Source organism: Triturus cristatus, chromosome 6, assembly GCF_964204655.1.
Source record: "Triturus cristatus chromosome 6, aTriCri1.1, whole genome shotgun sequence".
In the NCBI taxonomy this organism is placed as follows: Eukaryota; Metazoa; Chordata; class Amphibia; order Caudata; family Salamandridae; genus Triturus; species Triturus cristatus.
In genome coordinates, this window is record NC_140589.1 from 210,297,290 (window position 1) to 210,320,662 (window position 23,373).

Sequence of the window (23,373 nt, forward strand, 5' to 3'; positions counted from 1 at the left end):
CTCGCACTCCTAAGGGGTGAGGAAAAACAAAGGCCAAAAACATGTAATGGGACTGTTTAGACAGCTCATTACCACCTAGCCTTGATTAATGTGTCCCCACAGTTCCCCCATTGGCAAAAATCCATTTTTATTTTTTTACGAAAAATCGCCGATTACGCTTACCGTACGCGTACGGTAAAAAATCAAAAAAAAAAAAAAAAAAATTATCCACACTCTCCCTACCCCGTGTGCAAATGGTGCCCGAAGGCCACCATTTGTGCTTCGCATATGTAACATATAAAAAATATAAAAGCTTACCCTTCACAGGGAAGCGCATAATATGTCCTCCATGTGCGCACGGTGCGCGAAGCGCATCGTGCGTACATGGCCCATCCAGCATAACGTGGGCACGCGGTGCGCGTAGCGCACCGCGTGCCCACCCTGCGTGCACGGCATTAACTGCGTAAAGTGGGCGCGCGGTGCGCAAAGCGCACCGCGTGCTCACTGTGCGCGCACAGTGCGCAAAGCGCACCGTGCGCGCACGGAACGAACTGCGTTAAGTGGGCGCGCACGCCACGAATGGCGTAAAGTAACTTAGCATTTAAAAAACCGTACAAATTCACTGAAAAAACCATAGGTTTCACACACGTTATAGTTAGGAATTAGCATTTAAAAAACCTTGCAAATTCACTGAAAAAACCATAGGTTTCACACATGTTATAGTTAGCTGGACATTTTACTGATAAAAAACCAATGAAATTCCCCCGTTATAGTTAATGCAGGCAACTATAACTCACGCAACCGCAATCCTCTGCTGATGATATATGTGTCTTTATGAAAAAAAAATATTTGCAATATATGTATAGCTAAAATTTAATGGAAGAAGACATGGGCAAATAAGTGTCTAAATACAGTATTAGCATCAGCAGAGGATTGCGGTTGCGTGAGTTATAGTTGCCTGTATTAACTAAAACGGGGGAATTTCATTGGTTTTTTATCAGTAAAATGTCCAGCTAACTATAACATGTGTGAAACCTATGGTTTTTTTCAGTGAATATATATATAGATAGATATATATTATAGTACCGAGGAGCTGTATACGTTAGCAGCACTTCAGTTTCTTCTATTCCCTACCTATAAGGTCGGTATAAACTAGAATGTAAGCTGACTTTATTTTCTATAGAAGCAACCAACATAAACTGTACCACCCAACCAGGGCTTTGTAACCTCATAGCTTCACTGACTGACACACAGGAGCATATTCCCCCGCAGTCCCTACAATACTGGTGGTGGGAGAGGAAGGGTTCCTCGCTTGGGGCCCGTCTCCTACTCTTAAGGCCTTTCTATCGCTGTTAAGTGCCGGTGTAAGGGGGCCTGTTGTGGAGTCACCAAATTGCCAGCAAGATCAGGGTTGGGGTGGGGAGATAATTTCACGTTATGTCACTCTACACAACTGACCCTAATTTATATTTCAAATGTACGTTCGACTGCCATCTCGAGCTTTCCAGAGCGAACTGCATGATGACTGCAAAGGAGGTCCACGAGGCAGCTGTGTTTGAAGCATACATTACTGTATTAGTAATTTTACAAGATTTTTAAATCCCTTTTCCCATTTACAGAGAAAACAGCATCCTTGCTCCTGCCGCCCTCCCACCGCAGCCTCCTGCTGCTTCTGCATGCCTGGCACACAAGTTCCCATATGTCACGTGCTCCAGTTAGAATAACACACGAAATTACTTTTTGTGAGCGTTGTTGTTTCATGAAGGGGGGGGGGGGGGGGGGAATAGTGCATGTGATTCTCTGTTGCCTTCTCTGACCATCCTACAAGAGGGACGCTGCTAGACCAAGCTAACATTATGAATCACATCTTTCCCAAATAAAACAAAAAAAAGTATGATCTGCCTTGCTCAATGCTAACCTTGTTTGCACGGTGCACCCAGGCGAGGGAAAAATTAGGCCATGCTTTAAATACCTGATAACTGGTCCCGAGCCTCCTGCTCTGTGTTTACTTTAATCATAGACGGTTGGTTTCATTTGATGTAACAAATCGCATGTGTTACCACAGAACACCACTTGATGTCACTCTTGCATTTCCGTCGGTTTAAAAAAAAACACCTCATTGTTTTCGGGTGTAATAAGATGCTTTTAGCAATGAGAAAATATCTTTACTGGTGCTTTTATGTCAGACCTTTGGAAAGAAACATTCTAATATAATTCCAGTTGGTATTAGACTAACAAGTGTTGTATTCATCTAAGTACACAGGGTATAAGTCCTAAACAAGGCAGGCCAACAAAACGAGGAGTACATTGGAGCAGCGAGGTGGGAAGGAACCAATCTGTGTAAATACTGCAATGCCCATACAGGAGGAGAGCGGAGGGGCCATCACACACTGTACAGTGTGATGGCCAAACAGAATGTTCTCTGAGTGAAATTTATGGAAAGAGAGCTAAACACACAAAGGAGGGACATTTTTAGAAATGCACCAATACCAAGCCAGCATTTCTAAATGGCACATGAAACAACCAAAGGCAATTGGTGGGTGTACCAGAGCCCATAGAATAGGGTACAACAGGTCTTGCAGACAGCAAAAGCGCAGTCAAGGCTCGACCCAATAAAAATGGAGACAGTAAAAGGTCACGTAGAAAAAGAAAGTAAGATACCCCCTTGAGACCCTCACGGGTGAGTAGCGCGCTTCACAATTCCCTGATTGATTGATTTCAAAGAAAGTGAAGACAGGGACCCTACATATCCATCCCAAGTAACAGAAAGGGAAAACTTCAATATGGCCATTAGAATGGAATTATTTATTGTGTTTGTGACGTCAATGGCCGAATGAGGTCTTGGAGCCATTAGAGACAAGTACATTTCTTCTTTACTAGAATGTTCCAGGACCCTACTATAGACAACACAGTGTGAAATGAAATATTGGCACATTCTGCACAGTGTATTTAAGTTTACCTAGAGTTCTGTATTATTGGCACAAGAAATGGTCACATAACTTTATGGGGGACATTAAAACACAAATATGCGTACAAACAATTAGAGTGCTTGATTCGTCTGCACAAGATTCCATACATGCATGGTAAGCAAAATGAACAGGAAAACATTCCAAATCCTTGGTGAGCTGCATGCCACTGGGTGCTGGTGGTACTGTGCCGTTCCATTTTGAAGCCCTTGTGTGGCCTGGTTATGTCAGAGACATGTGACGTCAATACCCTGTTATTCTCATGCAAGCACTGCCTTTTATACTGATTATGAAAAGGAGAGTGCATGAAGAGAGGGGATACTAAAAATGTGAAAGGTGATCAGGGTTGCTGGCCCTTGTGGAGTGAATGTTCAGGTAGACTTGGCGGGGGGCATTCCAGGGCGCCGAGTTTGGACTATCTTCGGTTTTGGGGAGCTCTTTGGATCCTCTTCTTCTTCTAGGTCGCTGTCGCATACATGTACCACAACACTAGGTGTGGACTCCGTCCCTGCGTGGAGCTCAACCTTCTCCCCTGAAAGCAAAAAGACACAGATTAAGCATGGATCTTGAGCTGTGTTGCATATGGTTATGTCATTACAACAACTCCACAATTCAAGCTTGCAGTACAATCCTGCCATCAATGGCGGCTCTTCCGGGACAGTACCTGTAGCATGTGCTGCACTTAACGTTCAAGAAAGGCCCCATTTTATCCCCCACATCAACCTCTAGGTCGACGATCGCCTCGGGGAAAGGACTCCAGCCAACTTGACGGCCATACGGGGTCTGTTGCGAGACGTATTGTAGCTTACCAAGAACATAGTGAGGCTTGGAGCCCGCCCATTGCTTACCATTGGTTGGCTTTACTTGTCACCCTCATTTGCATGTTTCCCATTTTTGTCCTGCTCATCAATCTACTGTTTGTCTATCCCTTGGAGCATTTCCCCTTTACAATCCCTTTGATTCGCTGGCTTTGCTGCTTCCACTGCATGCTTTTCGAGCTCTACCTTTTTCTTTTGTGAGCACTCCATTAGAGTGTGAGTATGTTTCTGAGCCATCTCCCTTGTGTAAGATCTCCACCTGCACTCCATGTTGCTCTTGGTTGCCCAACTTCTTCTCCCCACACTCCTCCCTCTAGCGATTGCCCGTGCGCTTCACCCCGTTACTTCCCTCACCCGCGCCCTCCATGTTCCTTTTCACCAACCACTGTGTTGCTTTCGTACCCGCCCTCACTAATTGCTTTTGCATCTGGATCAGCTCTCACCCCATCGCTTTCATGTCCCCTCCCATGTTGCTTGGGCGTTTCTCCCATCATCCTCAGTGTTGCTTCGCTGTTCACCCTGCCACCCTTCCCTGAATTGCTTTGCCATTCCCGCGACCCTCTTGTGTTATTTCTGCTCCCCCACTCACTTTAAAAAAACATCTTTTGAGTGTTTTCTTTTCTTTTTAGTTACCGATCCAACTCAGATCAGTAACTAAAAATAAATAAGTTGCCTACGTCATTTTGATTGCACATGCATGTGTGGTACCTATAAAAATGTGTATGCACCCATAAAATGACGGGTGTGGCTATGTCAAAGACTTTTGGGATATATATTTTTACTTATCCTCTATGCACAGCATCCGTGATACTGTCCTGCATGGCCAAAAACCCTTGGCAAAGCCAAAAGGTCACAGAGGCAAGACAGATTGATTTTGCCAATGCTTATTTTTCTGTCCCATCAATGATAAGGTCACAATGTTGTCCATTGTACTACATTTGGGCTGAACCCCTCTCTGGTGGAAGGATGGTCTATTTGACTGCTCCACCCACGCTTGCAGATGGGATAGCAAGTGCTTTGCAAATTGTTTTCCATCTGCGCCCAATGGGGCTATAAGGCGGTAGCTACTGGGGCAATCTTTTGGGCCATTCTTATGGATGGGACGCGGAATCGACCCTTTCCATGTGGGTAATATCAGCCTGAGCATATGACTATGTTAAAATGGACATTAAAATAAGCCCCCAATTATCTGAATTGAGTTTCGTTACGGCCACAGGGATATCATTCGAACCATGTGCCCGTATATTATTACAGAAATAGATTAATCTCTTTACCTCTGTCTGGTTGATCCTAAGATAAGTCCTATTCTGCATGCCAGTCACAGGAGGCCCAACCATATCTACTGCTCCATATAAAGAGCTTAAATAGTGATACCATTATTTACATGGAGTTTGGCAGTCACATCTGTCCTCATTGATTTTAGTACCCTTCCCAACAATATTCAAAAAGGGTCATCCATTTCATTTCAGAATGGGGAAAAACTCACAGACCTGGGAATTCAAGGCCCTTTACATGTGTTTTTCCCCATTTCAGGGAAAATAACAGATTCAAATCTGCACTGATTTACCACCTGGGCCACTGAAATAATGCGACTTGGCAGATATGGTGCTTTGCACATGATTATGGATTTGCGGCTTTTATCATACAATCATTCATCTGCTGCATAATCTGCAGATTTTAAGAAAATACAATTTGCTTCTAGCTCAAAAGGATCAAAAGTTACTGAGAACATGGTAACATGTTGCTGTGAAATGGAAGGTTCTTCACAAAGGTTGACTGGTCATCTTCCTGTTGCTTGTTGCTTTATTTGGGTATTGAAATGGTACTAAAGAGACAAAAGCTTTGCCTCGATAATATTAATATGTGTAAAAATGACAAAATATTCAATTAATATTGTTACAAAATGTGTAGCATTACAACGCATAATTTGCCTTTTTTTGCTGCTTAATGTGGTCAACTCTGTTGCATAATTCCTGTACCCTGGCTATAATGAAACTGGTGATAAGGAAATGCAAGCACCTACAAAAAGGGTAACCCCTATACATAGCACTGTGTCACAGAAAAGGTAATCAATCAATCAGTATTTGTAAAGTGCAGCTTATCACCAGTGAGGGTATCCAGGCGCTTTGTTGCTGGGCTCAGTCAAAAAGCCAGGTCTTGAGTCTCTTACTGAAGTCAGCCAGCAAGAGTGATGTTCACAGGTGAAGGAGGAGGCCATTCCAGCACTTGGCAGCAAGGTTCGAGAAGGAACGACCTACGCAGTGGCTACGGTGGATATGCTGCGTCTGTGCGAGGGAGGTGGAGCAAAGGTGTCTGGATGGTTGGTGGAAGTTCAGGCAGTTGTTCATGTATGCTAGTCATTGGTCATGGGGTGCTGTGTAGGCGTGTGTCAGTATCTTGAATTGGCATAATTTCTGTACGGAGAATTAGTGGAGGTTCCTGAGGTATGGGGTGATGTGGGACCGTTTGGGCATGTTGTAAATAAGTCCGGCCGCTGAGTACTGTATCGTCTGGAATCTTCTTATGAGTTTGGTGGTGGTTCCTGCATACAGTGCATTGCCATAGTCCAGTCAGCTGGTGATTAGGGATTGTGTGACTGATTTTATCATGCAGATGGTGAGCCATTTCAAGATTCTTCGGTGCATGCGGAGGGCATGGAAAAAGGGCAGAGGAGAGTGCGTTGATCTGTCGTGTTATGGTGAGTTTGCACCCCAGGATGATGCCAAGTTCATGGGCGTGGTCTGTCGGAGATGGAGTGTGTCTGAGTTCGGCAGGCCAACAGGTGTCGTTACAGGGGGAGGCTTGGCTGCCCAAGATCAGCACTTCGGTCTAGTCAGTGTTGAGCTTCTGAAAGTTGGCCTTCATTCAGGCAGCGTCGTTCTTCATGCAGTTGTGGAAGTTGGTCTTAGTGGTGGTGGGGTCTATTGAGAGTGAGAGGATGAGCTGGGCATCTTCGGCATGAGATATGATGTTGAGATTGTGGGTTCTGACGATGTTTGCCAGAGGAGTCATGTAGGTGGTGAAGAGGGTGGGACTGATGGATGAACCTTGAGGGATGCTGCAGATAGTGCTCTTGGGTTCTGAGGTGAAGGGAGGTAGTCGGATTCTCTGTGTTCGTCCAGTGAGTATTGATGCAATCCATCTGAGTGCATCTCCCTGGATCCCGATTTAGTGCAGTTTCTTGATGAGTGTGTGGTGGGATATGGTGTTGAATGCTGCAGAGAGGTCGAGGAGGATGAGGGCCGCCAATTCTCCCCTGTCAAGTAGGGTGCGGATGTCATCAGTTGCAGCAATCAGGGCGGTGTCGGTGCTGTGGTTGGTGCAGAAACCGTATTGGGAGGCATTGAGCAGGTTGTTTCTCTCCAGTTGTTCAGTGAGCTGCTGGTCGATGGCCTTCTCCAGGACTTTTGAGGGGAACGGGAGCAGCGAGATGGGGCGGTAGTTTTGGAGTTCACTTGGGTCAGCGGAGGGTTTCTTGAGGCGATGTCTGACTTCTGTATGTTTCCATGCATCTGGAAAGGTGGCTGTGGTGATGGATGCATTGAGGATGGTGGTGAATTGATGGCTGATATCCTTACTTTCTAGGTTGAAGAGGTGATGGGGAAGGGGTCCATGGATGCTTCAGAGTGGATGGAGTTCATGCTGGCTGTGGGGTTCTGTGTGGTGAGCTGTTTCCATGTGATGAAATGCTGAACAGGAGAGGCATTTGTTGGAGTGAGAAGGCTATGGAGGTCAGTAGTTTGGGACACTAAGTTCTTGAAGATGGTGGATATTTTGTTGTGGAAATGGTTCGCTAGAGCGTTGCAGAGTTCCTGTGAAGGAGGGATTTTTTTCTCAGTGGCCATTGGGCAGAAGCACTCTCTGATGATGCTGAAGAGTTCTTTGGTGTGGTTGGTACTTGCTTTGATGTGGTCTGCTAGAGCATCCTTCTTGGCGCCTTTGAGTCATTAGTGCTATTGGTTGAGGGCTGACTTGAAGGTGGCTCAGTCTGCTGGTGCGCCATCTTCTTTCCGGTTGTCTGCAGCTGTGTTTCATTGTCCTAAGTAATGGTGCATACCAGCTGGCTTGTTTGGTGGATCTGCTAATCTTGGCTGGTTTTATGGGAAAGACTAGGTTGGCGGTGTTGGTGATTCAGGCGGTGAAGTTCTGGACTGCTTGTTCCTAGTTGGTTGTGGAGTCGGGCTAAGTGGTGTCGAGGGCATCCATCCATTGGGTCTATGTCCCTTTGTTCCAGCTGTGGAAGGTAGTGTTAATAGAGGTGTGCAGTGATCCTGCAATGGTGAAGTGAATGATGGAGTGGTCGGTCCAGGTGAGTTCTGTGGCATGACTGTTTTTGAATCGGTTGCTGGACGTGAAGATTGGGTGCAGTGTGTGTCCTGCTATGTCTGTGGGGTCTGTAACAAGCTGGGTGAGGCGGATGTTGACCATGCATTCCAGGAGGTTGGCAGAGTTAGTGTCTGTGGGGTCATCCAGGTAGAAGTTGAGGTCTTGGAGGAAGATGTAGTGCTTGGACTCAATGACAAATCGGACGGTGAAGTCTGTCTGTGATGGCGACGCAGAGGCCGGTGCATGATCCTGGGGGTCTTCAGGCGAGGGTGCCTTTGATGGTTGTTCTGTCGTCGGTGTGGAGTTGGAAATTGAGGTGTTCCATGATCAGTGTGGTGTCGTCTTCGGTGTTGGTGCAGCGGAAACATAAGAGGGTCACCCAGTCTGTTTTTAGAAAGGAATTGGTCACCACAACAGCCCAGTTCCCATAAAATAACCTTCACTATGCATTCAATTAAATTCAAAAGCATTTCTTAAGTACATGGCTAACCAAAATGCTTTCCAGCACTAAAAGGTCTGCCAGACTCCAAGGAAATCATTACTACACAAACAAGTATGTTCTAAGTAGTTTCCTGAAACTGAGTAAATTGTCATTCTGCTTAAGTACTAGAGGAAGGTAATTCCATAATTTGGGAACCAAGTGTGAAAACGTGCGACCACCACTCCTGGCCTTTTTTCAATTTGGGACAACCAGCTAATTTTATCTTAAATCTCTTGTGGGACACTAGGGGTGAATCAAATAATGTAGAATTTGTGGTGAAACAAGGCAACGAATATCAATCTTTGTTTGTGTCTGAAAAACTCCAGCAGTATATGCACTCTGTAGATAACTGAGTTTTTGATTAAGGGGGGTGAAGACTCTTTTCAAGCAACAACCACAATGCCTGTCATGGTTAACCCAAAAAGGTACTAAATTAACTTGTGCTTAACCCTCTGGTAGCTTGGCACAAAAGCAGCCTGGATTAACTTACAGGCACTGTGCTAAGTATTTATGCACCATCCTACCAGTAATAAAGAGAAGAAACAACATAAGATAAATCCCACACCAAGTTGGAAAAATAGAGAAAATGTTAATAAATAAAATGAAACCCAAACGACAAACATCCAAACAGTAAAACCAGAGATATTTTAAAGGTTTACGTTAAATTAACGCCAAGAAGCAGAAAGTGTTAACTGTAGGTATGTGCTCATGCTATACCAGGACAAGGTCAAGATGTTCAGGCTGACAACGATGGAGTGCAAGCCAGATACAGGGCCCATGTTAGTCCCGCTGAAAAAGTTACCTTCTCAAAGTTCCGTCCGCAGAGTTCAAAACTTCACTATTTCTCAGCAGGAGCTCAACTGTTGCTAGCCAAGAGGCCAGAACCTGGGGTGGCACCTTGAGGGGATCAGGAAATCACTCAGGCCAGTAGGACTCAGGCAGGTCCAGTTGCAGGCTCAGGTAAATAGGGGTGGGACAGTTGGACTATAGCATGGTCGAGTTCGTTTTCCAATGTTTTTTATGAAAGCATAGCCGATATCTTGACTTTTTACAATATAAACGAAAAAAAATTCCGTTAGCCTCTTACCTGCTTTGATGTCTTGGGATTACTGCTCTGGGAATTTTGTTGCTTGCGGGCTCTTGATCTTAATTTTTTTCTTGTATTTTCTACCTCTTATCGTTGTGCAACATGATGTGCAGTCAGTATGAGAGTTTGGTTTGTAAGATATTCAGTATGCTGATTTTGTTATGTTCTTTTTAGAAAAACTTAGATTGTTCTCTGAGCTTTAGAACAAGATTTTCTATGTCTATTGCTCGAGGGGACACCATCACAGGGTGAGCTACTTCCAGTGTACTGACAAGCTACCAGTAACTTCTGAGCTACCCGTTGGAGACCCCTGATATAGCTCTATCAGTATTGTCAAAAAATTCAGCAGTCAAGAGTCATTTCTATTGCCATCCACCTGGCTTTCCCTGGCCCTATTCAGGAATTCCCATGGTCAACCTCATTTAACTTTGCATTGGCCAACTTCTTTAAACTCATGAATACACTATGCCACAGCATCACAGAATTAATATTCTAGCTAATAACATCCCTACTATCTCACACTTGTTCATTCTATGATAATTGTATTAACTCAGTAAATAATGTTTCTCATTCCCATCACCGGCTTCTTAATTCTGTTTTGATCAGTACTCATATCCTGCCTAGCTAACCCCATCGATCCAGGAGATAGCCTGGTGCATAAATGCCTGCTTTTCAAAGCTAAAACAGGAGACACCTGCGATAAAATGGAATATTGTATGGTTCACCTGGGCCCCTATTACTGAAAGGGCGCACATTCCCTGTTTGCGCCATGGCGCCCCTTTCAGCAGGTGAGCCGGGTGCAAACAGTTAAAGTGCACCCTATTAATGAAGACTACGTTGTCTCAGGGAAGCCGCAAACTAACGCTGCCTCCAGGGCAGCACATTCAAGAAAAATACAGAGCAGCTATTTAAAAGCTGCTTTGTGTTTCTCTGCGCAGGTGGCAACCTGCCTGCACTTTCAAAACGGATTAGAGATTTTCTTGCAGGCGGGTGCAGTGACTGACTACCTGCATTCAGGTGGATGTATTGGGGTCTATGTTGTATTATCCTTCTGGACACGTTCTAGTGTTCAGCCTTGTGCTGTAACCCCACTTTACACCCACCCATCACTGGCGTCACTGGTCAGGTGACCCTGCTAATAAAAGGGGCCGGGCACACGTGCCCTGGGCAAGTTCCAGTATCGGTGTCTGTGTGCCTTTATTCCAAAGTATGAGGGTCCAGCACCCACTACTTTACAATGGCGATGAGGATGGGATGGTCGGAGTCTGAGGCCCACTCGCATCCCCCCTGCCAGCACAAAACAACCGGCGCAGGGCGAAATTAAAGCCACTGGTAAAGGAGATCACCAGCGCACACCAGTAGTGCCCTGCAGCCCCAGCTGTAGCGACTGGCAGGGGACAGTGATCCAGAGAAGGGGGTGGAACATCGAAGTATATGCCATGTTCGAAGCACCTCTGCACTGGAGACACAGCACATACCGCATGAAGTGGTCCCCCCCTGCACCTGAAGAGCGTGGGCGAAGAGATGGTGCCGACTCTGAAGTGACCGCAATAACTGCAGTTGAGAAAATCACGGATTAGCCCTACAGCATACAGTAGTAAGGTAACCCCTGGCAGCTAGGTGCATAGAGCCCGCAAGGAAAGGAAGGGCACACAACACGAGGAAGGCTACTACGGCTCGCACAAAGCAGCAGCTCCGGCAATGAAGGAACTTGCAGCCCTACGCTGGTGGTCGTTGCTCTGGAGAATAGTTTGCCCTGATCTTGCCACCCTCAAACAAGCTGAGGGACCGGCGGATGGGATCCCCACCCATAGTTTAGCTGAACGTCATTGGCAAGGAGTCACGGCATCCCTGGCAGACGGCCGGCACTGCAAGCCATTGTACCTGCTGAGGTGCCCAAAGGCTGCTCTGCCTGCTGCCATCTGGTATGGCGAAGAGGAACCACGAGTGGAGACATACGCAGAAAGAAACCGGTATCTCCAGTGCACCGCGAGGCCCGCCGCGTCATTAAAGCTGACGTGGCCTCCCAAAATGATCTGAGCGCCACTTGGCGGTCACTTGTATACATCGCACCATACAATAGTAACGGTATCGGAAGCCCCAAAGGGTCAAACATAAATTTTTTAAAAAAAGGAACAAGACACCCAGTACTATTAAAGAACATAGAAAGCCTCTGCACCTGTATCTCCAGTGGAACTGCCCACAGCCTGCAAGAAGGGATGGCCGTTCCTCCGCACCAGCAGCATCAACAAACCCTCACTTCTGCATTTCAGCTCTGTGCAGCCCACCCGCAGCAAAGTGGAGGCCGCAGCCCCACCTAGAGAATGCTCACTACACTGCATCCCAAGCAGAGTGTTCAACTCAACAGGAGGCCCCCCAGAGGTGATGACATAGAGCTGGTAACATGGCATACCAGCATCACCATGGTATCTGCAGCAAAGAAAGACAAAAGTGAACAGCCCCTGCACAACCCATGGAGGCTAGGAAAAAAGCACCAAGGGGCATGCGCAACGTGGCCGAACACAGCACAGTAAGTGCTATGCACCCTCTAGTGGCTACTGAACATCATAGCCCTGCCACCATAAAAGAGACTGGTACAGGGCGAAGTAGATGCAGCGCTGCCTTGAATGACTCCCTGGTCAGAGAGAGAGGATTGAGGCAACCGGCTAGCAGAAAGGCAACATGTGAAAGTAAGGAAGCCTGCGATTCTGAAATCAGTGGTAGCAGCACCACCTATGGGGCCTGTACTGCCTGTGTAACCACAAGAGAAAAAGAATCACTTGTGCCCCAGCGAGGCACCGCAGCAAGAGACAATTAAACCGCCGCAGGAATCCCCAAGTAGAAGAAAGCTTCCCCAGCCAATAAAGCTCACTAGAATTCAATCTTCCCAAGGGACTAAAAGGCCCTAATGGTTCACAATGTGTTGGAAGAGAAACCTGCCGTTGCTACCCCAGAGTGCTAAGAAGCCCAAAGCTGCCCCAGTCCAGAGAAGCTTCAAGTAGCCAAGAGCAGCAAAGCAGAAGAAGGCAGCAGGCCCACGAAAGGCAGAATGAGAACATACACTGCTTGCGCGCCCCCAGTGGCTGTCTGATGCCACCACAAGCAAGGAAACTGCATCACACGCCCCTGGTGGTGTACAGCCACCACCGCAAGAAAGAAGAGCAAGAACGCAAAGTGCCAAAAGAGGGTCCCCTGAAGAAGGACCAAGAGCACGGAGTCTGAGGTGCGCAGGCACCCAGAGCCTGACAGCAAGGGTATGAGCCCAGGAGTGTGAGACCTCTCCAAAAACAAGCAATGCTGAAGGCAATAGGGAGAATCTCCACAGCTCCACCGCACCAGCAAAGCCGCACCGTGGGCCAAAGACAGCCGAGTGCCATCCCTCACACTGCCTCAAGACGGAGTCGCCAGTAGCAGCAAATAGGCAGGAGGAGAGTCGCACACTCCACGTGGCAAACTGCCACCGCAACGTGTGCTCTGACGACAGGTGACGCGTGGCCAGATGTCACATTCGCACAGCAAGCAAGGAGCGCGTCACACGAAATTACTGGCCCTGCCAATCAGGCCTGAACAGGGGTAGGAGCAGGCGCCACAATGGCGCAGGCTTGAGGCGCAACCACAACGCCTTTGAGTGATGAAGGTGACCTGCCATCCTGGTAGAGGAGCACCGGAAAAATCCCGGAGGAGGGAATAGGGCCTGCAAGAGGTCCACAAGGAGAAGCATGTCCGAGTGACAGGACAGACCTGTGACAGGTCCTCAGTCAGGATAAGCCACAGTCCTAAGAACAGGATGCGACCAATGAGATGTCCATGGTGCGAACATGAGACATGTGACATGATGCCACATCAGAGTGAGGTACCTGGTCATAAAAAGGAGAAGAGTGTGCCACACCGCGAAAGAGGAGAAGAAAGTTTAATGATGCCACAGGGCGAACAACCACCACAGGTGTGCAACAGAAAAGGGAGAAGAGCGATAAGACAGATGACTCATGCCAGCACTGGAGGTGTTCAGCAACACAAGCCAGCCACCGGGGTGCAGAGACATCACTGGAGACAGCATCGCGGGAGGACCAACCGTAAGTCACTAGCAAGTGCGATCTGCATCCAGGCCCCACGCTATACAGTGCGACTTTCCACTCACCTGCCACCGGCTGCTTAGCATCATGGGCATCACAGCTGGCAAGTACACCTACCACAAGACAACTGCAAGTGGCCATGAAGTTCCTCCAGCCCTCCTGACTCCAAAATATTGCCTCAAGCATGACATTGCTGCATGTCGCCCAAGCATAACAAAGTAATCGTACTCATCACCCCGGTGCATCACCAGAAACGCCTAAGCAGCATCACACCACCTTGGTGGATCCAAACGCCTGAGACCTCTGGAGACCAACGAGACATCCCTGGTGCCAGGGGAGGCTAGCCACCCAAGAGCCTTCTTTGTGCCCCCGTAAACCAGAGGCCTGCCGAAGAAGAGCATACTCGACCATTGGACTACCCCTCCTTTGGATTGCACAAGGCTCTGTCGTGGCCCCACACAGCACACGCAGTCACAGGGCCTCAAGGGAATTCCGGTGAGAGAAGAAATTCCAACAAGAGAGATGCATTGGGAGCAGCTCCACAACAGGCATGGGGAAGTATGGAGGTCGTGGATTGAGACTGGCCACCCGAAGACCACCTGAGGAAGGCATGTGAACCTGAGTCCTGACAGTCAGCGCACACAGGCCCTGAAACATCATCCTTGGCGGGTGCAAGAGCGACTTGGCTGTGGTCCTGTTGGCAGTTCCTCAGCGACGCCTTAGCATGGCCTATGGGCAGTCCTGCACAGTACACACGGTCCTGTAGCTGCCCGGCGGAAAGAGCCTCAAGGAGACTCCTGTGAGAGAGAAGGTAAGGCAAGAGAGGGAAGTCTGAAGCTGCTCTGCCAAGACAACTGGGAAGCATCATTGCCTTCGAGGAAGGCCCTTATCCACCAAGGTCATCCTGAATCTTTGCAAGTTTTACCGGCCATCTGAAACTGAACGCTGTCAAGAAGATCCCCAAATTGGACTCCACCACCGCTCCAGATGCACTCCTGTTTGAGCTGTGTAAATAGTATCTAACACTGAGACGAGGCCAGTCTGAACTGCATTGCCGAGGTGAACTAAAGCCTCCTGACTGTGCATTCCAGAGCTCCATTACTGCCCGGCAGTTGGCCTGAAGAGACGCAATGGTGCTGTGCATTTGCTGTTTGTTACCCATAGGTTGGACATTTGTTTGTTTCATTTTCAATCAGGTTTGGGAGGGATGTAGTGTACTGCTGGACATGTTCTAGTGTTCAGCCTTGTGCTGTAACCCCACTTTACACCCACCCATCACAGGCGTCACCGGTGAGGTGACCCTGCAACTAAAAGGGGCCGGGCACAGGTGCTGGGCCAGTTCCAGTATCCTACTACGTTGTCTGTGTGCCTTTATTACAAAGTATGAGGTCCTAGCGTCCACTACTTTACATATATGACACCCCTAACAGTACTTGAAAAGGTTGCCCTCACTGTGCCACCTTTTTGAGGCGCACTTTTACTGCGCCTCCTAAGGGCATGTTTGTCTCTTCGCCCACATCGGTAATTCGGCCCCATGCAAATGAGGGAACGCCATCTCTCGACAGCGCTTGTGTTACATGTGCGCCAGCACTATCTGTAACTCTAAGTGCCCCAGGTCATCTGTCCAAGTGCATCCTCCTGCACACAACTCATACCTATACCCATCATACTGTTAAACCTCTGTACCACAACAGTTTTCTTTACCTGTAGAGGACTGTCCTGAAATGCTCTGTGGCAAAAACAGATAGAAACCGACGAATCACATTTCAACAGAATAATACACCATGGTCTATAACAAAGATTATTATTGTGCCCTCTACGTGGTATTTCCTACATGGCAGTAGCATTGCATTGGAACCACTACAGCAAAACTACCACTACTGAGAATTACATTACTGTGGAGGGCAATACTTTGAAATAGGTACGTTGACTGGTATTTGGTATGGTTGGAGTAAAGCAAAGGGCTAGGATAAGGTTTAGGATGAATAGGTGACGTTACAACGCATGCTATTACATCTCATGCCGTTGCAACGCAAACTTTTACTCCGACTTTCTGTCGGGCGCTGGAAATTGGAATAGATTAATTTTCTATTCCAACTCCAGTGTGTGCAACAGTAGGGAAGGTGTTGGAGTTAAATCCAACACCTTCTACCCACTGCTGCACACCTTTTGCGTTGCAACGACATGAGATGTAAAGGCATGCGTTGTAACAGTTTTGTTGTAAAGGCTGTCTCCCGTTTAGGATTAAGGTAAGGATGGGGTTAGGGTAAATGTACAGCTAGAATTAAGGAAATTAATAGGGTTCAATATGGGACTCAATTTCTGAGTTAGGCTAAGCATGTATTTTAGGGTGAGGGTTTGGTTGAGGACATGCTAGTGTTCGGATTATAGTTTGTGTTATGGTTAGAGTAAGGGATAGGGTTTGGTTCGATATAGGATTATGATAAGATTAAATATGAGGATTAGCTTTAGCATTAGGATTTGGATTAAGGTTAGCAGTAATACAGTTACTCTTGTAAAAATCTGATGTAGTGGTAGCCACAGTACTTACTTTCTCTGCAGAGGTAACTTCAATGCAATGCCTCTGATTTAGCGGCACATCAATGTAGTGCTATTCTCTTTAGTGAGATTAAAAGTCTCCTATGCGAGAAGCCATCTTCCATTTACATAACTAATCTTAAAGGACCCACAATATCCAGACAGCTACTGGCATTCAGAGCTATTCTTCCTGGAGTTTACCAGGCCTATGGGCCAAACATTCTTTGTCATTAGCCACATCGTCTAAGCCTAGTCACCAGTATGCGTCCACCTTTCACTTGCAACTTCCTTAGATGCCAAAAATCTTTAAAGTCTTTCCTGGCTGCCTGCTTTTTGTGTCATTCCTGCATCCCCAACTTACAAATGGTTGGACTAAGCTCATCTCCACTACAAACCTGCCTCCAATCTGCTTCACTTCTAGCATCATCCTGCACTACATATACCAAATCAAATTCTATGTCAGGACCGGAGGCGAGGATTATGCTCTATCTTTCTTTAATTCCAATAGCAGCACTCCAAAGTTAACAAAAAACCACTGTTCCCATGAACCATAGGGAACATAATATGAAACAATAGAGTGTCCATGGGTAGACAGTCCGACATCCATGCACCAATCACAGGGCTCCTGGGGGTATGTAGTCCTCTGTCCTTATCCATTCGTCCTCTTTCTTTAATGCTGCAGCCATGAGATAAGTGTTTGCGTATACCCTTTCCCTTGTAACTTTGTTGTGGGAAATATTGAGATATTTGAGTATGTAATATAGTTATCTGTTTAGAGCGCGCTTCGTGCGCACTGTTTTTCCTGATGGTTATTTTTTCATAATTTAAGCTTTGTTGTTCGACGCGTTCCTTCTGTGATGCGTTTTTTATGTCAGATTTGCACGCTGATTATGCCCGTTTAAACTTTATTTTTCCTTCAGGTGGTTGCGCGGGAGCCGCTACTCGGTCTTCCCTCGCCTGGCCGTTATCTGTGGTGCCCAGGCTCGCGGTGCTCCTCTTGCCGCTAGAGGGCGCCTGATGCGCACCTCATCGACGAAACGTCTGGCATTCTGCGCATTCATCGCGCGTTTTGTCAATGCCTGAGACGTCTCGTCGAGGAGCCTGCCCTGCCATTACGCCCGTGTGGGCTGTTTTCCTGCCCTGAGGCAGTGTATGTTGAACGCCTCGCCCTGTGCTGAAAATTGAACGCTCGCAGTAAAAGCGAGTCTGTAACTGCCATTAGGCAGCTGTCCATTTTTTTGCTATTTGGAAGCAATACACTTGCCGATTTCAATCGCTTCAGGGGTGAGGTCTGTACCTTTAGGCCTATACAACACTCTGGAGAGTCAGTAGGGATCCTTATAGTGTTGGCAGGGTGCCCTACATTTATCATCGCACCAGGGCTGAGGATCCCGGGGCTTTGTTCCCTTCATAACGCGAGCACTGCCCGCACTTATTTCGGCTGACACCCAGCCCTCCTTAATACAGAGGTTACCCTCTCTGCCCCACTTACCTGTTTGACGCCCTCGCCTACACATGGAGTTGTACGACGATGAGGCTTATCAGCAGGACGGTCAGTAGGCGGAGGATCCCCTAACAGCCTTACAATGGGATGAGGACTTTTATGACGCGGTGGATGACTCTATCACACAAAGCGGTAGAGCAGGCCATGGGGCCCTTGGAGGATCGCCTTTCCCGTAGAATAGAGCAGGCGTTAACCAGGGCGCAGAACCTTCCTCCGCCCTCCCCCGTTTCCGGTGGTACTCTTGCTGATTCTCAGCCTCCCCCTTCCAAACGGCCTAAAGAGGCTGGAGTGGACATAGATGCCTTCGCTCGCCTTAAGCAGGCGTTCTTAGCAAGCAACCCCTCACTGGCGACTCCCGCACCATCGGGGGATGTAGCAGACGATGCTGACGGCGAAGCCGGCCCATCCCGTCCCTGGCGGCCGTCCCGTCCAGAACCAACTAGCGAGGCGCAGAATCTTTGCGCCGACATGTTAGACCCCGATGATATTTTGCATCCCCGTTCCTCAGACTGGGCTCCCTCAGAGAAAGTCACCCAATATGTCGCCAGCAGAATCCGTCGGCCACAGCCAGGAGCTGTCTTAGGGCAGAATGCCCCCGGCCTTCTCTGGAGGGCAAGGTGGCTGCTACACCAGAGATCGATCCTCGCATGGCGACATTCTTGCAAAAGTTTGTCAAAGACCCCAAGCGGGGTATTGACAGGTCCTGGCGAGCTTGCCAGGATAAACTTCTGGATGTACTTGGACCTGCCACAAAGATTCTTGATATGGCCGAAGAGGCCAAAATATCAGGCTCTCTGATTTCTCCTGATACCCTTTCTGCTTGGGCTCAGCGCGTAGTGGTGTTCCTAGGGAACGCCAACTGCGCACTCTCTACGGAGAGACGCCGAAGCTTGCTCATCAAGGTGGACCCCAAGCTTGGCGAACTCGCTGAATCTGAGGCGGGCTCTGTGGCCCAGGGAGGTCTTTTTGGAGAACCCTTTATTAAGGAATTGGGTAAATTTGTAAATACTTTCACCTCGCTAGATAGAGCCCATTCTTCCATCAGGAAAGTTCTCCGTCCCCGTGTTTTCCGGGGGGCCGGACGAGGCAGGGGCCGCTCGTCCGGCCGTCCTAATCAGGGCAGAGGGCAAGGCTCCGGTAATGGCAACTACCAGGATCAAGCCAGATTCGGAAACTTCCACCCGACCAGAGGTCGCAGAGGAAAAGGCTGAGGCGGTCGAGGCAGTGGAGCCTCCAACTCGTCCGGTGAGTGTTCTCCCTTCTTCCCTACTAAAAGTGGGGGGCCGTCTGGCGCAATTTTTCCAGGCCTGGACTTCTGTCACGGGGGACGCGTGGGTGCTGCAGACGGTCCGAGGGTTCCACATAGAGTTCCATGGAGAACCTTTCCAGTCGGTTCCTCCTTGCCCTCTCTCCTTTTCGGCTGCCGACATGGTATTGGTCGACTTAGAGGTCTCCGCTTTATTGGACAAGCAAGCTATCGTCGAGGCGCGGCCTCATTCCAGAGGTTTCCTCAGCAATATTTTTCTGGTCGACAAGGCCGATGGGTCACAGCGTCCAGTTATCAATCTGAGGGAGTTCAACGAGTGGCTGGTTTACCGCCACTTCAAGATGGAGGGCATCCATCTCTTGGCGATCTCCTCAGGCCCGGCGATTGGATGGCGCGTCTGGACCTCAAGGACGCTTACCTAGCGATTCTGATTTTTCCTCCCCACCGGAGATTTTTGCAGTTCAAGTGGCGGGACACAGTGTACGAGTTCACCACCCTCCCATTCGGTCTGTCATCCGCCCCTTGGTGTTTCACCAAGGTTCTTCGGCCCGCAATCTAATGTTTTAGGGCGTCCGGCATGCGAATGATCGTCTACCTGGATGACATTTTGATTATGGCCCAATGCCCTCGGGTTTTGTCGGATCATCTTCAAGCGGCGGTGGATCTCCTTCAGGGTTTAGGCTTCATTATCAACGAGGCGAAATCCGTCCTGGTTCCGGCCCAACAGGTGACATTCCTAGGTTTCGTGATCGACTCGGTGGCAGCCACCCTCAGCCTGCCTTCTCGCAAGATGACCAAGATCCGTCACGAGATCAGAAGGTCCCTTGCACAGTCGCGCCTCTCCCTCCGCCAACTGGCTCGTATAGTCGGTCTTCTCTCTGCCTCTATACAAGCGATTTTTCCGGGCCCGTTGCACTACAGGGCTTTACAAAGCCTCAAGGCCCGCCACCTCCGCAGGGGCCTCTCGTAGTCCCAGAAACACATCCTTTCGGCCGAGGCCAAGGAGGAATTGCAATGGTGGCTTGCCAATATGGAAGCCTGGAATGGGCGGGCGATATTCGGTTCCGCGCCCGACATCGTTATCGAGTCCGACGCCAGCAGGTCCGGATGGGGCGCACGATGTGGCGAGTATGCTACCGGAGGTGTGTGGTCTCCACAGGAGCAGCGGCTTCACATCAACTGTCTAGAACTGTTGGCGGGATCCTTTGCGATCAAGTGCTGGACCAAAGACTCTGTCCGTTCTTGTGTCCTCCTCAGGATGGACAACGTGTCCGCGGTGCGTTACATTAATATCGCGCGCTATCCGACCTGGCGGCGAATTTTTGGCAGTATTGCCTCGACCATCATGTTTCCGTCACGGCGGAATACCTACCGGGCCACAGCAACCAAGTGGCGGATTTCCACTCCCGGCATGTTCAGGACGTGAGCCTGTGGAAACTTCATCCGGGCGTGTTTGCGGACCTCCAGAGCATCTGGGGTCCGTTTTCGGTGGATCTGTTTGCATCCCGCTTAGATTACCAACTGCCCCGGTTCTTCAGCTGGTGGCCGGATCCTCTGGCGACGAACACGGATGCGTTTCTCCAGGATTGGAGAGAGGAGACGGGTTATGCCTTTCCCCCATTTGCCATGCTAATGAGAGGGTCAGCACAGGTGCGTCGCCAGGGGGCGGACATTGTGTTAATATCTCCGATTTGGAGATCTCAAGTTTGGTTTCCAGTTCTTCTGGAACTTTCCTGGGATTCTCCAATCCTACTACCCCACTTCCCGACTCTTCTCCTCGATCCCGACGGGATTCCTCACCCGCTCATAGCGCAGGGGTCCCTTGCCCTGATGGCCTGGCGGGTTACCGGGGACGATGGGCGATCCCGGGCCTTTCGGGAACAGCTGAGAAGCTCATGTCAAACGCTTGGGCCGATGGTACGGTAAAGCGATACCGATCCTCTTGGAGGCGTTGGGTGCGTTGGTGTATGCGCCGGAATTTCAATCCCGTGGCGGCAGATGTGACATCAATTGTAAATTTCTTAGCCGCTTTGGCGGAGGACGGCTTGGCTTATAGAACCATCAATACCTTTCGCTCGGCCATTTCGTCCGGCCACTCCTTAGTGGACGGCTCCCCGGTGGGTGAGCACCCTTGGGTTTGTCACCTTCTTCGGGGCATCCGTCTTTCGTTGCCGCCGGAGCCTCGTTATTCCCAGCTGTGGGACGTAAACCAGGTCCTGAACCTTTTCTTTTCTTGGCAACCGAACTGTTTTTTTATCTCGGAAGGAGCTTTCTGCCAAACTGGCTATGCTTCTTTGTCTAATATCTTGCCGACGGGTTTTGGATGTGCGGGCGCTGGATGTCTCAGGAAGGATTTTCATCCCCTTTGGGGTTACGTTCACTATCCGAAGACGGACAAAATGCGGTACCACCTCCATTTCCTACCCTGCCTTTCCGGACTCTCCTAAGCTTTGTGTGGTGTCCTGCCTCAAAGCTTATGAAGAAATTTCGGACGAGTTCCGCCCTCCCGGAGAACGGCAGTTGCTTATCGCGCTGAAGAAACCGCACAAGGCGGTCTCCTCCCCCACGATAACCCGTTGGGTACGTTGGGTGATGCAGGAGGCAGGCATTGACCTCCGTGTTTTTGGGGCCCATTCTACAAGAGGGGCCATGGCCTCTAAGGCGTTTACCCTGGGAGCTTGTCTGGAAGACATTCTCAATGCGGCAGATTGGTCTTTGGACTCCACCTTTAAACGGTTTTATTTCAAACCAGTGCTGGATATGGCACATTTGGTGGTGAGCAAGCTTTAAACGAGCATAATCCTCGCCTCCGGTCCTGACATAGAATGAAAAATTTCCTAGCTAACGTAACGGAAAGTTTCAATTCTATTAAGGACTCGGAGGCGAGGATTATCAGTTCTGGGGATACCTTTCCCACCCTCGTACTGGAGTAAGTAACAGGTCTTCTTCTGAGTTTGCATTTTGCTTGTACCTATTGAATGTCTGTACCGGAATTCCTTCCTTGCAGGAGTAAGCCTTAGCCAAGGTTCTCGCTTACGCTGTCCTTTGCTTCCGCAGGCGATTCTGGCAAACAAGATTCGTGAGGATCTGGGACTGGCAGGCCTACAGCATCGAAAGAGGACGAATGGATAAGGACAGAGGACTACATACCCCCAGGAGCCCTGTGATTGGTGCATGGATGTCGGACTGTCTACCCATGGACACTCTATTGTTTCATATTATGTTCCCCATGGTTCATGGGAACAGTGGGTTTTTGTTAACTTTGAAGTGCTGCTATTGGAATTAAAGAAAGATAGAGCATAATCCTCGCCTCCGAGTCCTTAATAGAATTGAAACTTTCCGTTACGTTAGCTAGGAAATTTTTCATTTCTCATCACTTTCTTTCTTAACCTTTCACTCCACAAGAAGTGCAACTGAAAAGCTGCAGCTATGTTTTGCAAACCTGGTATTAAATACTCCACTGAAATTGTACTTCCCATCCCTATAAGTCACTTGGCAATTTATTGAGTGCCAACTTACAAAGGTTTTGTAATGAAAACATTATAAATATATATAACACCATATATATATAAATAATCTCTAGCCATGGGGTCATGTGAGACCTGATTTATTTAAGAAAGCCATACCTCACATCTTCGAGTACGTGCTTTCTTCTGTGTTGGAGTGGGATGGAATATATATATATATATATTCACTGAAAAAACCATAGGTTTCACACAAGTTATAGTTAGCTGTACATTTCACTCGTAAAAAACCAATGAAATTCCCCCGTTATAGTTAGTGCAGGCAACTATAACTCACGCGACCGCAATCCTCTGCTGATGCTAATACTGTATTTAGACACTTATTTGCCCATGTCTTCTTCCATTAAATTTTAGCTATACATATATTACAAATATTTTTTTTTCATAAAGACACATATGTCATCAGCAGAGGATTGCGGTCGCGTGAGTTATAGTTGCCTGCACTAACTATAACGGGGGAATTTCATTGGTGTTTTTACGAGTGAAATGTACAGCTAACTATAACTTGTGTGAAACCTATGGTTTTTTCAGTGAATTTGCAAGGTTTTTTAAATGCTAATTCCTAACTATAACGTGTGTGAAACCTATGGTTTTTTCAGTGAATTTGTACGGTTTTTTAAATGCTAAGTTACTTTACGCCATTCGTGGCGTGCGCGCCCAGTTAATGCAGTTCGTTCCGTGCGCGCACGGTGCGCTTCGCGCACCGCGCGCCCACTTTACGCAGTTAGTGCCGTGCACGCACGGTGGTCACGCGGTGCGGCCATGTACGCACGATGCGCTACGCGCACCGTGCGCACATGGGGGACATAT

At 48.4% G+C, this 23,373-nt stretch overlaps 1 protein-coding gene across 2 annotated transcripts in view; it reads right to left on the reverse strand.

Moving 5' to 3' along the window:
* Positions 1-2,765: 2,765 nt before the first annotated feature.
* Positions 2,766-23,373, reverse strand: part of RCAN2 (regulator of calcineurin 2) — a 442,692-nt gene continuing 422,084 nt past the window's right edge. For both annotated transcript variants that reach the window (XM_085610544.1, XM_085610545.1), the window contains one exon: positions 2,766-3,477. In XM_085610544.1, the coding sequence (XP_085466670.1) occupies positions 3,317-3,477 (161 nt within the window). In that variant the 3' untranslated portion in view covers positions 2,766-3,316. The remainder of the gene's footprint in view (positions 3,478-23,373) is intronic.